At 35.1% G+C, this 14,722-nt stretch overlaps 1 protein-coding gene across 1 annotated transcript; it reads left to right on the plus strand.

The window, feature by feature from the left end:
- The first annotated feature begins 1,248 nt into the window (after window positions 1–1,248).
- LOC113496524 (pyruvate dehydrogenase E1 component subunit beta, mitochondrial) lies at window positions 1,249–8,526 on the plus strand. Its single transcript, XM_026875769.1, has 8 exons — window positions 1,249–1,648; window positions 2,496–2,649; window positions 4,090–4,276; window positions 4,779–4,901; window positions 5,236–5,337; window positions 5,539–5,658; window positions 6,082–6,262; window positions 7,984–8,526. The coding sequence occupies exons 1-8, from the start codon at window positions 1,437–1,439 to the stop codon at window positions 8,006–8,008; spliced, it is 1,104 nt and encodes a 367-aa protein (XP_026731570.1). The 5' UTR covers window positions 1,249–1,436; the 3' UTR covers window positions 8,009–8,526.
- Window positions 8,527–14,722: the final 6,196 nt, after the last annotated feature.

The following is a 14,722-nucleotide window of genomic DNA, read 5'->3' on the forward strand; positions in this document are numbered from 1 at the left end:
GTTTCATAAGTTAACAATTTCATAACATTACATTGACGGTGGTCTCCAAACTAAGCTGAAGCTCATAACTCTGGGGCCTGAGTGCTGGAGGTTTAAAATTTTTCTTAGTTGGTAAAATAACATTATGTCCCAAACAGTTCATTTTACTACAGGCGATTTCATGATAAACGCCTTAGTTCATTACCCTCCTAGATATGCCTCAGTTGCCGCTTATCGCGTTCAGTGGGACAGGTCCCTTCCTCCCGGCCAGGACGGCCTACCCAAGTTTCCACACATATTAGTTTATTTACGAGATCCCTGTTTTAGAAGCCTGTGGGGATAATTAATGATGTGTGGAAAGGTATAAGGGAATTACGATGGGGTTGAAGCGGTGGTCGTCCGGGTAATTAGTAAGCCAGCTTTTATAATACCGAGGTTATGAGAGGAAAGCTATCGGGTCTTAAATAAGGGGAAAAGGCATTTACTGTTTTAAGCCCTTTTTTGAAATGGCATGTTTTACTAATTAATGCGCAATTGCAAGTCTTTTCAACGACGTATCTACCTAAAGAATGACGCTGCTCCGTCGTAGATTTATTCTTTTAATAGTTATGTCGGAACATAGGTATTGTTTATAAGGGTTATGTAACCGTTCTTCGACAGTCGTTTCTCCTTTAGACTCTTTGCTGACACAGCGTATCGCTTTTGAGAGATTCGTCCATGAAACGTTTCACGTATGGATGTTTCGCCGACGGAATGGTTTGCATTTGTTAGTTTCGTCAATAGGATTGTTCAACTATATTATAGAGAATATTTGATGAATTTCTTCATTTGTTGATCTAGTCGATAGAAGGATACAAATATAATATGTATTACCTAAACCGGGTACACATACTACATAAGTAGCGCTCTGAGATCAGAAACTAGCTAAGAAATACTTTTAAAACAAATCTGGAAAACAGACCTTAAGTAAATCATTATTATTAAACTTAGGTGTGTTTAAAACGACACAGACTAAGTTGCGGGCTATTTATAAATGTATTTGATCATGAGTCATATAATATTTTTATGTATCATATACTTCAGGGACGGTAAAAATAAATAGATTTTAATAGCATATTCTCATGTCATGAAGTAGAAAATAATATATTGAGTTTAATTACATTAAATTTTCATTTCTACATTTTTGTACAAATAATACGTTAAAATCAAATTTACGAATCTGTCACGTTATTTGACATCTGTCGAAATGGTCGTCATTCATTTGACATTAGTTTGACACGTACCGTACGGACGAACTTCACATCTTAACGAGTTTCGACCTCCATTCATCCTTTGTCGAATCAAAATACCGATTTTAACACCATTTTCATCGAAAATCACTTAAAACAATTTCTCTGTAGGCGTATAAGTGCTATTTATTTATTTTTTAAGTGTAAAGTTACAGTTTCGAAGTGAAAATGGGGTTGAAATCGTCGCCGGTTCTGTTCCATTGGCTGTCCAGGCTGCCTAGCCGTAATTTTTCTACGTCCAGGGCTTTATTAGCCACAAAGCCTGTGACTATGCGTGATGCATTGAACCAGGCGCAAGATGAGGAGATGCAGAAAGACGACAGGGTCTTCATTATGGGTGAAGAAGTTGCTCAATATGACGGTGCCTACAAAGTAACAAGGTTAGAGGGAAACTATGCATTTATTCGCTTCTAGCTGTCTCTGTCTTCCTGTAGCATGTTCAGACTATAATTGTCTAGGGTAAATATAATTAAACAGTCAATTGGCATGCAAGAACATAAAGCTATAATAATTTTCTATGACCAAAATGCATATTAATGTTACATAACCAAAAAGTTTGTTGACGAATTTCAATTAGAATGTAACCTCAAAGAAGTCCTAAGATAATATATATATTGAAATAACTTCATTCAAGTTTTAACTCAAACATTAAATCCATATTCAAAAATTTGTCTTGCAGTCAAATATAGTTTAAAAATATGAAATACTAGCCTTTACCACCAAATTTTATTACGGACAATGTTTAAGATTACACGTTAATAAATAGTTGTGCCATGCCCAACCTGGCAACATTTATATTATTGAATACACATAATAGAAAATACACATATGCATATTCAATAATATAAATGCATTTTTATGTCATACATGCTGATTATAATTATTCTGTCTACCTAAATATAAATTGGAACAGCTGTGTCAGAATTTAAATATGAACAAAACGGCATTTAAAACTTACCTATTAACTTTAAACTCCAGCCTGATGTAGATGTTTGACTAAGATTTTTGTCCAGTAAGTGGATTAATAAAAATCACCTCTTCAGACACTCACTTTTACAAAATATTCACAGCAAACAACTTAAAAAAAAAAAAAATATCTGATGGTGTATTTTTAAACATCCTATTGATGAATTAAACCAATTATACTTTTCACATCTAGACAACATCCATTTGAACTTCATAATTTGATTACTTTATAACTAATAATATTCTCATTGTCTGTTTTAGGGGGCTATGGAAGAAATACGGTGACAAAAGAGTCATTGACACACCAATCACCGAGATGGGATTTTCAGGCTTAGCTGTTGGAGCGGCCATGGCTGGTCTCCGGCCAATTTGCGAGTTCATGACATACAACTTCGCCCTGCAGGCCATTGATCATGTATGTATATTTTGAACTATGATCTTTAATTGTATAATGCACAAGATTGTAATTTTCTGTTAATATTCTTTTCTATTATAGTGTCATAGGAAAGCAAAAATCAAAACCTGTTAAATCATTAAAATGTGATGAATGAATGATGAGTGGCAATAAAAAGAAATGTTATCTACAGCTATCTTTCTAAGTATGGGGATAAAAAAAACTGGAACAGAAATTGTGTTTAAAGAATCCAGTGAAATAACACAAAATATTTTTTGTGAAAAATGTTATGCAATATTTATTAACTCAAATGATGTCGCTTTATTTAATAATTAGCCTGCATACCAGTAAACTTGAAACTTCTAGATTTGCATAACATATTATTGTTTCTTGCACTTGACTTGACATTCCCTGTGATAAATTGTAGATTAGATAAACTGTTATACAGAGATGTCTGGGAGATTTATGTTATCAAATAATACGGTTATCTATCTTATCATGGTCTGATTGCGTTTATTAACACTAAAATTATAAATGAGGAAATATTCTCCGCAGTGAAACTGGTATTGTTTTGTCAGAAAACTTTTAGTATTCGTCAAAATGTCTGAGTGGCCGTACTTTGCAGCGGTTAATTGCATTGCATGTCTAGACTACCATTTTTGTATACAACCGCTAATTACCTAACAAAATTTAAATGAACATTGTGATTGTAACAAGTAGATGCTTACTAAAATAAGTGTCTAATGTTGCCCAAGTAAGATGGTTATTTATCGTTTTGTAACACTTTTTTAGCAAAAACTAGATAACTATCAGCGTTTATACTCTGTGAATACGGAAAATATGCGAAATATCAATATTTGTATCATAATATCGATTTCTTTTTTTCTTTCCTTCAATCCTTTTTTAAGGAGCTTATTATCAACAGCAATATAGATTTATAGGTTTACACTAATACAATAAACAATACCCACGCGTGTATAGTACAGTTTCCTACAGTATGTAATTATTAATTCACAAACTAACGGCCAAGTCTATGCTTCAATATTATCATAACCTTGCGAGAGAATCAAACAATAAAATTGTTTTGATAACCTGAGACTAACGACTGATTGCTAAGAAATTGTATGAGGTAGCGTTTGTTATGTAATACTAGTATGTACCTTCATTACGCTGTACTAATGTCAAACCTTTTTATGTAAGATGCCTGTTCCCGCTACTCTGACCGCATGCACTTAACAAAATAACACGGACATTACGACATTACTCGTTATTTCTCAATATATCCTAAGTTACTCATTACATCATCCAACTGCCAATAAAAGTCCCTTTTAAATCTGTCCAGCCAATTCAGAGATTAGCCGGAACAAACAAAGTCAAAAATTTTATCTATATTATAGATTTTCGCTCTTCCAGTAGTTATAAAACCACTTGTTAATTCCACTCTCCCAATTCTCATTACAGGTGGTAAACTCCGCTGCTAAGGCGTTCTACATGTCAGCGGGTCTAATAAACGTACCGATCGTGTTCCGCGGCCCCAACGGAGCGTCCGCTGGTGTGGCCGCGCAGCACTCGCAGTGCTTCGCCGCCTGGTACAGCCAGTGCCCCGGACTCAAAGTCGTCATGCCCTACACATCAGAAGATGCCAAAGGTTACCATATAGCTTATCAACCATAAATTAAATGCAATTTTTATAGCCATAAAACATCACTCTTCGAACATGACTAGATGAGAAAGAAAGAATTTTGAAATTTGGAAAAACAGCAACAAAAAACATACAGGATCTTATCGTGATCGTGACAGGTTTCTTCTTTAGAACAGGCATCGGTCAGAAGAACCAGGCAAGATATTGCATAAAAAGCATTACCATTCAAAATTGTTGGAATTACAAAAGTACGGTACAAACACGACAATAGAAAAACACTACTTCCAAAAAGTGTTTTCCGTTTACTTTAGTTTTAATGGCATTTTTAAATTTATCCTTTTTTTTTCTTCTGGTTTTTTGCGGTTATACTTTTATTCTGGTTTCCAGTGTAATAAATACTGTTTGATATTATGTGGCATGCAATACTTTGAGTATTGTATTTCTCATTCTATATGACTATTGATATTGAGCAAAGTGCATAGTTTACTTTGGTATGTTGTTTTTACAGGTCTTCTGAAGTCAGCCATCAGGGATCCCGATCCAGTTGTAGTACTTGAAGACGAACTTTTGTACGGTCTCCCATTCCCCATGTCTGACGAGGCTCTGTCACCTGATTTCCTAGTTCCTATTGGTACGTATGTATTTATAATAGAAAAAGAAAATTTCATGCTGCAGCATTTCATTCAAGTTGTTATCTACTTTAACCTGTCCATTGATTGACTGGCCTGCTGGATCATCTGTTTTGTGTCTTTGTGTAATTTGCTTTGAAAATAGATGGCGGTATATGAATTTGAGACATATGAAACTGTCACGATAAATATCACATACTCGCATCTTTCAGTTGTAGCCGAACTATACTATACTATAAACGAATGATAATATAAAAAGTGGCTGTGCAATATCAAACAAAAATTGTTCATGACATACCAAAAACAAATGTATTTCTAATGATTATATTTCCATAGGTAAGGCAAAGATCGAGCGCGAAGGTCGTCACGTGACGCTGGTGTGCGCGGGCCGCGGCAACGAACACGCGCTCGGGGCCGCCAAGATACTCGCCGGGAAGGGTAAGCATACTATACACTTCTTTATAAGCTTCAGGTTGGTTTAAAAAGGTCTTGGTAATGTTTGTGGACCTAGCTATATAACTGGTTTTATCTCTAAATGCCTCCAATCTGAATTTACCACATAGTACAATTAATTGTTCTACTGACTGGAATCAGCTTGTTTTATTACACATTATGTTATTTTTGAATTAATTGTTACAGGTGTTGAATGTGAGATTATTAACTTGCGATCAATCAGGCCACTGGACTTCGATACGATCGCTCGCTCCATCGCAAAGACACACCACCTGGTCACCGTTGAGCAGGGATGGCCTCACTGTGGTAAATAAATTATATGCAAATAAAATAACTGGGGTCCGATTTTGAAATGAAATCCTTTTTTTTTGCATATACGATATTTCATTACTTTTACATGTCTTTTTTGAGAACGCTGGAGTCGAAATTTCCTTTCTGACTACCCTGAAAAGAAATGTCAAAACATACTCAGGGGTCATAGTCTCGTTTGAAGTTGAGACAACTTAAAAAAATGCGAGTTAAGTGTATAAACAAAATGCAGAGTATTTCTTTAGAATTGATAATATACCTGCATAAGGTTTATACTTACAAAAATAATTATTGAAAAAGATAAAGAAAAACGCAAATGAGTTGCACATTAAATTAAATAAAAAAAAACATTGTCATGTCAATCTTAATCACCATTGCCGTAGTCCACATGGGAGAGTACAATACGTGTGTATGTGGCAGGTATCGGCGCGGAGATCTGCGCGCGCGTGATGGAGTCGCCGTCGTTCTTCGAGCTGGACGCGCCGGCGTGGCGCGTGACGGGCGTGGACGTGCCCATGCCCTACTCGCGCACGCTGGAGGCCATGGCGCTGCCCGCGCCCGCCGACGTGGTGGCCGCCGTCAGCGCCGTGCTCGGGAACAAGTACGACGCACCTGCTTACACACATCACATCCGTTCAATGCCATGAAATGCCTATTTTCACATAAAACACCACCAAAACGCTTCATAGACTACAACTCAAACTTATTCGCATACGATGCCTCCAGCTTATGGGATGACACACTATCGCATAGCCCGAAAGTATACAATAATTAGCAGCCGTAGGTCGAATAGAAATTTTAAAAGTGATTCAGAAGTTATGATCAAACTTCTTATCAAACATATCTATTATTAGTTAGTAATCTATACTTCTATACTTACTTACTAATATATAAAGCTGAAGAGTTTGTTTGTTTGAACGCGCTAATCTCAGGAACTACTGGTCCAAATCGAAAAAATATTTTAATAATAGGAAGACTTTAGGCTATAAACCACCAGGCTGCGACTAATAGAAGCGAACATACAATGGAAAATGTGAAAAAATCAGAGCAGGCATAAATCATAACATATCTTCTACCCACGGGGACGAAGTCGCGGGCAACAGCTAGTTGCTCATAAACCTGCAGCATGTAAGAGCTCAGACAAACCAGTTCATTAGGTACTCACACAGATATCGAATACGTGTATATCGCAAGTGCATACTCTGTGTAACCTACTTATGTCTAAAGAATCAAACATTATCAGAACCCAATACTGCACACAGTCGTCGTCCGTATGCCACGCTAGTATGTCAGTTCTCAATTTAAGACTTACTGATGCGAAGCGAAAAAATATAAATCTCTCTTCATCAATATCACTATTTGCGAGTTATATGTATAATAAGTATTTCATTTAAGAGTTATATTATATGTATGTATGTAATAAATGGTTAATTGAGGAAAAGTTACCTACATCATAAAAATAGCTGGGTTTGACTGTGCTTTAACTGTTTGTTCAAAACATTTTAAGGAATAAGGAATGTTTACAAATAAAGTATAATCAACTCTCACTGTACTTAAGACTGATGTAATAAGTTAATAGACGAGTCTAAGTTCCGCCGAGTTTTTTACTGTGATTGTTATTAGTTCTAAATGGTTCAATTTTACTTATATTACAGAATATAGATCGAAAAGTGATGCCATTCATTATAGCCAAACAAGAAATTTCATTGAATGGCTTCCGTAGATCACATACACACAACATAGGGTGTTGGCACTTCATCCCCACCACAAGTTAAAACTTATGCAGTTAAGTGAAAGCAATTCACTTAAAGTAATGCATACATTTTAACTTTTTACATACAATGACATGTGCATACTAAAATATTCATTCCAAGTGTTTTTGATACAAATGTTGTCACATGCAGACCATACTATTTTTTAATTTGCCTAGAGAGTTAACACTATTTTACTTGAAGAATGAATGGAATAGAGAAAATTAATTAACGAAATCTTGAGGTGAGCCTTTAAGTTACAAGGGGGATCGATAGTGTACTATCTACAGTAGCTAGCGAATACACTATCCCTAGTAGTGTAGCTAGCTACTATATCTATCGACATTACTATCAACCACATTAAAATAAAGACTACTTGTGTCACGGAATACAACTCGACTGAATCTAAAGTTCGGTAGTTAACATATCCAGTCAACAAAACGCACACACAGCACAGACAAAAAATCAAGCTCGTTTTTTCATTATTCATATCTACCATTACAACATGGAACAATGACAAACTTCCACAATTTTTGCATTGGTTTCGTAACAAATATATTTTCTTCCACAGAATAAGCGCAGTGAGCAGCCAGTAAATGGGAATCTCTAAGGAAGTCCCACCGATATCGGAGACTTTCATAAAGTGTAAATACTTTTATTTATTTTAAATAGATAAAATTATACAAAAATCTTTTGAGTATGTATAAGCCAAGCTTCGTTGCAATTGTTATGTGATGTATATTGTACGGAAATTAGATAAATCTAACAATATATTATAATTATGTTATCGTCTTGGTTACATTATTCATTTCAGCGCCATCTTTTATATTTACTTAGTACTAGGTAGCGTGCACAAGTTTTGTAAGAAGAAAATTGATTAAGCATATCGAATACGATTTGTATTTTCTATTATAATACACGAAATGTATGAGATATTCATAGAAATTGTTATTTTTGCATTTGTTTTGTCATGCTGCAAAATGACAGCTTAAAGAGTTTTGTAACTAAAACATAGATGGCGTTATAATGACGTTTCTATAGATGGTGTCCCCGTGTGAAACTCAAAAGAAATACAAACAAACTGAAATAAAATAATGTTATATTATTATTACAATCTGCTGTTTTATTTAGGTACTTTTTCCAACTTATAAAGAACTAGCGGCCCGCCCCGGCTTCGCACGGGAGCAGTGCTAATATGCGCCACAGAATTTCTTTAAGGTTCTTTATTTTGATAAGAATTCTTACCATCGTCGCTGCATCGTAATAAGAAAACTTTGCAATAAACGTTTCAATTTTGATAAGGATTACCATCTCAACAAAAACAGCTTCACAAAGAAGTTTTGTTCTGGAATAAATTATTAGCCAAAAAAAAAATAGTTATGGTGAGTCAACCTTAAAAGATAGACATATGCTGTCTGAGACTTTTTTGTAGATATTTTTATGGTGTACAATATTGTAGAACATTATTTTGATGTAGCTCTTGGGGTTAAGTCAGCGTTTGCAAAGAAAGTATAAAATAAAATTATAACAAAAAAAGTGGTTATTGTGAGCTCACGTTAAGAGATAGAGATATCGCGGACTTTTTTGTAGATCTCTTTATGGTGTACAATGTTGTAGAACAGTATTTTGAAGTAGCTTTTTTGGTTACGCCAGCGACTTTGTTGACTATGTTCCTGTACGAAAATATGCATAAATAATACTTAAAAACCTTCCTCATAAATCACTTTATCTATTAAAGAAAAACCGCATCAAAATCCGTCGAGTAGTTTTAAAGATTTAAGTGGTCAAGGGGAAATAGGTACAGAAAAAGCGGTTCTGTTTTATAATATGTAGTGATTACTTAGCTATTTTACTAATTTAAAGGGCGTTAACGTCCTTGTTCACAAGATGGTGGCACCCAACCCTTAACCCTGTGTTCAATTACTCTCCAATGTTAGATAAACCATATTACCAGCCTTATGAACTCTAAAATCGTTGTTATATTTTTTTTATTATGTCTTATTCGGGTAAAATAACAATTAATAAAAAAACCATCACCATATTGCTCATATGACGGCATAACGAGGACGAGGTGTACTTAGCACTCAGTTTTAGTGCGCTTTTCTACAATATGGATACATCAATGAAAACATTACTAGGATTTAGAATTTGTTATTAAAATGCAGTTCACTCGATCATTCCCAAAATCATTGAATTGGCAACAATCGATACAGATGTCGATATAAAAGAACATCTAAATTAAAATAACAATGTAATCAACAACACAAATCCGTCACGAATCCTGAACGATAAATCCATACAATAGCGGATTCGTACGATTTTAGCGAAATGTTGCTTTTGTGCGACAGACGTCCGCGTCGGGGGACGTCCGATGACAGAATGATGGATCGTCGAGACGCTCCTACTGTGTTATTTATTTATTATACAGTCCTATACTGGCTATGTAAGTTTGGATTTTAGTGTGGTCTTCTAATTCCATGGTGTAAACCAGATTGTACCTAACAGGCTAACTAAGACATAGTACATTAAAAGAATATATAGATCCGAGGCTGCGAGTAATTAAAACAGGACAATATTGTAGCCATTTCAATCCGCCAGAATGCTTAATCGTTAGGTAAAAGCTCTAAATACATAGGTAACTACTAAATAATTTAGAAAACCAAAGATAATACCGAATAAAGCTTCGATCATCCTATCTAAGGTATACTTTATTGTACTACACAACCAAGCCAAAAATGCCTCATTCGGGCTGGATTCAATCAGTACCTACATAAATACGCGAGACATCTGAATTCAAGTTTCAAGTAAGTTCCAGCCTACCAATACAATTAGTTTGTTTAATAAAATAGTTCCTAACGTAACAACACCGCTTGAGTTATTTTGATTAATTTTATGGGAAACGAAAAAAAAACAGGATGTTCCTACTTTGTGCCGTGTTGAGAGATGGCCCTATCTTTAAACTACAGCTCTGATTGCCTGAATCATGTGATAAAATGTTAATTAAAAGTGTTTATTTAATAGGCGAAACCGCCATTTTGCGACTTGAGAGGGATATTAAGCTCAGGGACGATGTGCCATAGTGATCCATCAACTAACGACAACAGTTGACAGATTCTGTGAATAACGGACGACAGATATTCACATTTCTATTTGAGTGTCCTTTTTTTTAATTCGTGACGTCTAACTGTGGACATTTTATATAGGAAAAGGTAGCTGGTAGGTCCCAACTGTAAAATAATAAGTCTTTAAATTTAAATCTACTTACAAAGACATGGAAAGACTGGGGTAACAAAGCTTTAAAAATTGAAGTACCTAAGTCATCACGAGTTTCCAGGTTCACAGAATATTTAAGTAATAAAAATCGCAGCAAAAACCTCACCACCAGAAGGCGCTCTCAAAGTAAGCAGAAAAAAATGCAACGATCCATCAAGCGGGCTAAGTTTGGACGTCGACGGTGTTCGAGTGACATCAACTATGTCCAAGTGTTTAGCGCTTCTGGGGGTTGGCGAGAACAATCCCAAAGAATTTGTTAAAGAAATTAGGAGCGATTGTATTAGGTATACTACTGATATTGTGTGCATAGTGTTAGGTAGGTACTCCAGATGATTATGGTTTGTGTTTTGTTATGTACGTGACCCTTCATAAGATAAGTTTGAGTATTATACATATAATGTGTGCGAAATAAAGAATTACTAATCTCTTAAAAGTCCAGTGACTCATCCATCCATGACTTCTATTTCTGCCGTGTTCCCTTATCAATTTTCTTCTATATAGGTAAGTGAGTGATATACAGGTATCATAGTTTCAGTGACAATAAGTACCTATATTGTAAACTGATTAAATTTATTGGATATTCTTGGTGTTAAGTATAAAACGCACTATTTAACGTGAAGGCCGGTTTAATTTAATCGAGTGGTTTTTATACAGAGGGTTACTGCAAAAGGTACTTTAAAACCGGGTACTCCTCAAATAGAAAAACAATCCCAGTGATTGACCGTAATCGAATCTACAACCCTGAAAGGAAGTAATTGCAGGCCTAAAGCTAGTAGCTATTAGATTCGTTATTGGTTATATGGACTTTTTTTTAAACGACTCCCGCAGTAAGAATTGTAATCCTTGTGTCGCGGGAGCTTCACAAACACACAATTCACATGCACAAATACGCCCAGACTCAGAACAAGCATTCGTGGATCACACATACTTGTCCTACGCGGGGAACGAAACCGCGACACTTCGCGTACAGTGGGTTTGGTATGGTGATCTCAACTACTCGGCTATCGGCAGTCAAATTTCTTATATTCAAACTGTTTTATCGTTTCGGTCTCCCTTTACGTTGCCAGACGAGTAGTAAATTACATATCAGGCGGCCTACCGCTGAGTCAAAGTAACATTATTGCAGGCGTGGAAGGGAGATGCCGCTCTACATCGTGTATTACTCTGTCACGCTTCCACGACCATAATAAATAATAATATTACTTTAAGACGTCGTGCTAGATCCTTCTGTTAAGAGGCACTATGAATACTACATATGCATTTATTTTGAGTAAATGTCAAAGTCTACGCCCATCTAGTAGTACAATATTCTTTAAAGGTAAATTTCCTTACTAGCGGGATTGTGGATACATATGTGCTTACACATAGGTAAGTATATGCTGAGTAAGACCAAGTCGGATGGAGATATTTGTATTTACGCCTACATTTGTGAGACATATCGTCGTGGTACGGACGGGGGAAAGTGCGGACTACACTTTTATTTTCGTTTTTTTTTATTTAGTTAGATATTTTAGTTATGGGTAGAAAGTTGATTTATCTGACAATGAATTATGACTTGCTCTAATATTATTGCTGCAATACTTAACATAGTTAATATAAAGTATATATTATTACCTAAAGTAAGTAGACTAAGGTACTCGCCAAATAGAATATATTTATTGACGTTCTAAGACAAGAATTTTGCAATAACTATTAAAATACTTATTTAGTTTTGTAAATAACATCTACACGGTCCGCAAAATTATCTCCAACAGTTATTAAATATGACAAGTTTCGTAAATAAGTTGTTATACGATAAACATGGTAATAAACCCCTTAGTGTTTGGTAATAAATACCTACCTAATAGCAGCCGTAGGCATCTCATTTCAGAATATACGCTTTTGTATCTCCCACTAGTCTAAAAGGAAATTAGGCAAGGTTATTTAGTATTTCATTTGGTGCCTATTAATGAAACTGTTCTTATGTATAAAAGAGTTAACAGACTTTAAAAAGATGAAGTTTCTCAATTTGTCTATAATTAATTACATTGTTTTCTGATGTGTGTTACCTCAGAACTTCTTATTATTTTTTTCACTTAACGTGAAGTTTGTCTGAGTAGTCTTTAATTTAAAGTCAGTTGTATTTTTCTGTTAAATTAAAATTAATTAATAAGAATATTCTTCTACAATAGAAACTTTCTCCTGTCGAAGATAATTCTAATTAATTAACCTTTACGGTAACAACGTAGCAAAATATTCATTTAGGTCCCTACTCAGTTGGTTAGTTAGTATAAAAAAGTATTGCAAACTATTTTACCTAAGCAAGTACTTAGGTCAGTATCAGTATAATGGTAAATTGCGTCAAGTATTAAATTAGATTAGCAAAAACGCATTGATGGCAGAATAAATTGCGTCTCGCATGTACTTTCCAGCAGCCGTAATGTTTAGGCCTGGCTAATGGCATGTGACAGCGGCCGTGATGGATCGGACTCCCCCCTCCGCCTCGCACAGCTACCGATAAAATTAGACGATTTTTCCCCCAAATGAGACATTTTTGCTCGAGTATTTTTGTAATACTTACACTCAATTTTGTGTACAAAGTTTTTCTAGGAACTCAGCTCTAGTCTGTGAATAATTCGTCTAAGTTATCGACTAACGTGGATAAAGGAAGAGTCTATGTTTTTGTCATATACCTTGGTTGCAAAAGTAGCGCGTCAGAAAATTACGTTATCTCTGTGAAAATAGTTGTGCTAACCAGAAAATGATACATTTGATTTCACAGCAACTAACCTAAGTTAGTTTTCGGTGCTATGTCACTTTTAAAATTTCATATTTTACCTTTTGGGTAACATAACAAGTATCAACTAGGTCCTCATAATTGTAGAATGGAAGTAACCCCAGACACATGACATAGGAATAAAGAGATTGTTGAAACTATATTCTATTTTTATAAACTATTCGAAGGCCGTCTACTACAAAGAGGTAATAAACGAAAAAAATGCTGAAGGATAATAAAGTAATATCTGCATGTAAAACTGACTTACTGTTCCTCATTTGTTTCAAGAACAAAATTTCATACATAATTTGATGGAACATGTTTTATTAGCCTTATTTAAACATATTAAATTGAAGTTTACCTTATAGATCAGTTATAGCCTATAAGTTACAAACAGACCACACCTATGCACAAGACGGAGATACAGGGGAAGTTAACAAAAACAAATCGGTTGAATGACAAATCATTTTAAAGATGGCACCGAAAAATTTATGATCGTGACAAGGTTGCTTAATTTTTTATTAATGATTTACAAAATTAGAGATTTTGTATGTTTTGTTACAGCGGCAACAAAAACCTGCATTACCTTTGAATATTTCCACTGTTTAGCCATTGCTAGATCACGACACTACAGGCTGGTGTCAAACGGACGGAGAGACAGACACAGTACATTTGCGTACAAAACTCTGACTAGTCAAAGCTCGAATCTAACAAGTTTAACCCGGATAAAGCATAACATTTCACGCCTGCAAGGCCACAAGCACACCAAACACGGTAGGTACACCTCTAAATTGTTCTAAACAGCCTTTGTTATGTCGAAATGATCTGTTTAATTAATGACCAAAACCTTGGAGCTCTCGTAGGCGTGACTCTCAATTATCATGGGTTCGGCACTAGTGGCTACAAGCTGCATATTGCCGATATACCGGCACTAATATGTAACAATTACTATATGAACTTCCGTACACGATTAGAACGAATTATACAGCGATTATGTCGTTATTAAAAAGTCAAAATGTATGTGGGAGTTATACTCCCACGGTTTTATTAAGGGTTAAAGCACGAATGTCAAAATAGCAGCTTATTAGGAAAGAGAAAACCTATACAAGATGAAATACTACTCAGTTAAATGTGGCCGTAATAGTATTGGAAGATGCTTCTTTTTCTTGCAATTTTACGCATATTAGTAAAAAATACGAACCTGCTGAAAATTGGATTTCGTCACGGTTTGACATCTGCCATAACGATTTTTGTAAAGATTTAATATATTTAATTGAGAGAT

This window comes from Trichoplusia ni, chromosome 8 (assembly GCF_003590095.1).
Source record: "Trichoplusia ni isolate ovarian cell line Hi5 chromosome 8, tn1, whole genome shotgun sequence".
Classification (NCBI taxonomy): domain Eukaryota; kingdom Metazoa; phylum Arthropoda; class Insecta; order Lepidoptera; family Noctuidae; genus Trichoplusia; species Trichoplusia ni.

Bases quoted from the DNA above. Each gene is read 5' to 3' on its own strand.
- LOC113496524 (XM_026875769.1), top strand. From the start codon at position 1,437: ATGGGGTTGAAATCGTCGCCGGTTCTGTTCCATTGGCTGTCCAGGCTG. The intron at 4,277-4,778 runs GTTACCATATAG...TTGTTTTTACAG, and splicing joins CACATCAGAAGATGCCAAAG to GTCTTCTGAAGTCAGCCATC. The intron at 5,338-5,538 runs GTAAGCATACTA...TAATTGTTACAG, and splicing joins CAAGATACTCGCCGGGAAGG to GTGTTGAATGTGAGATTATT.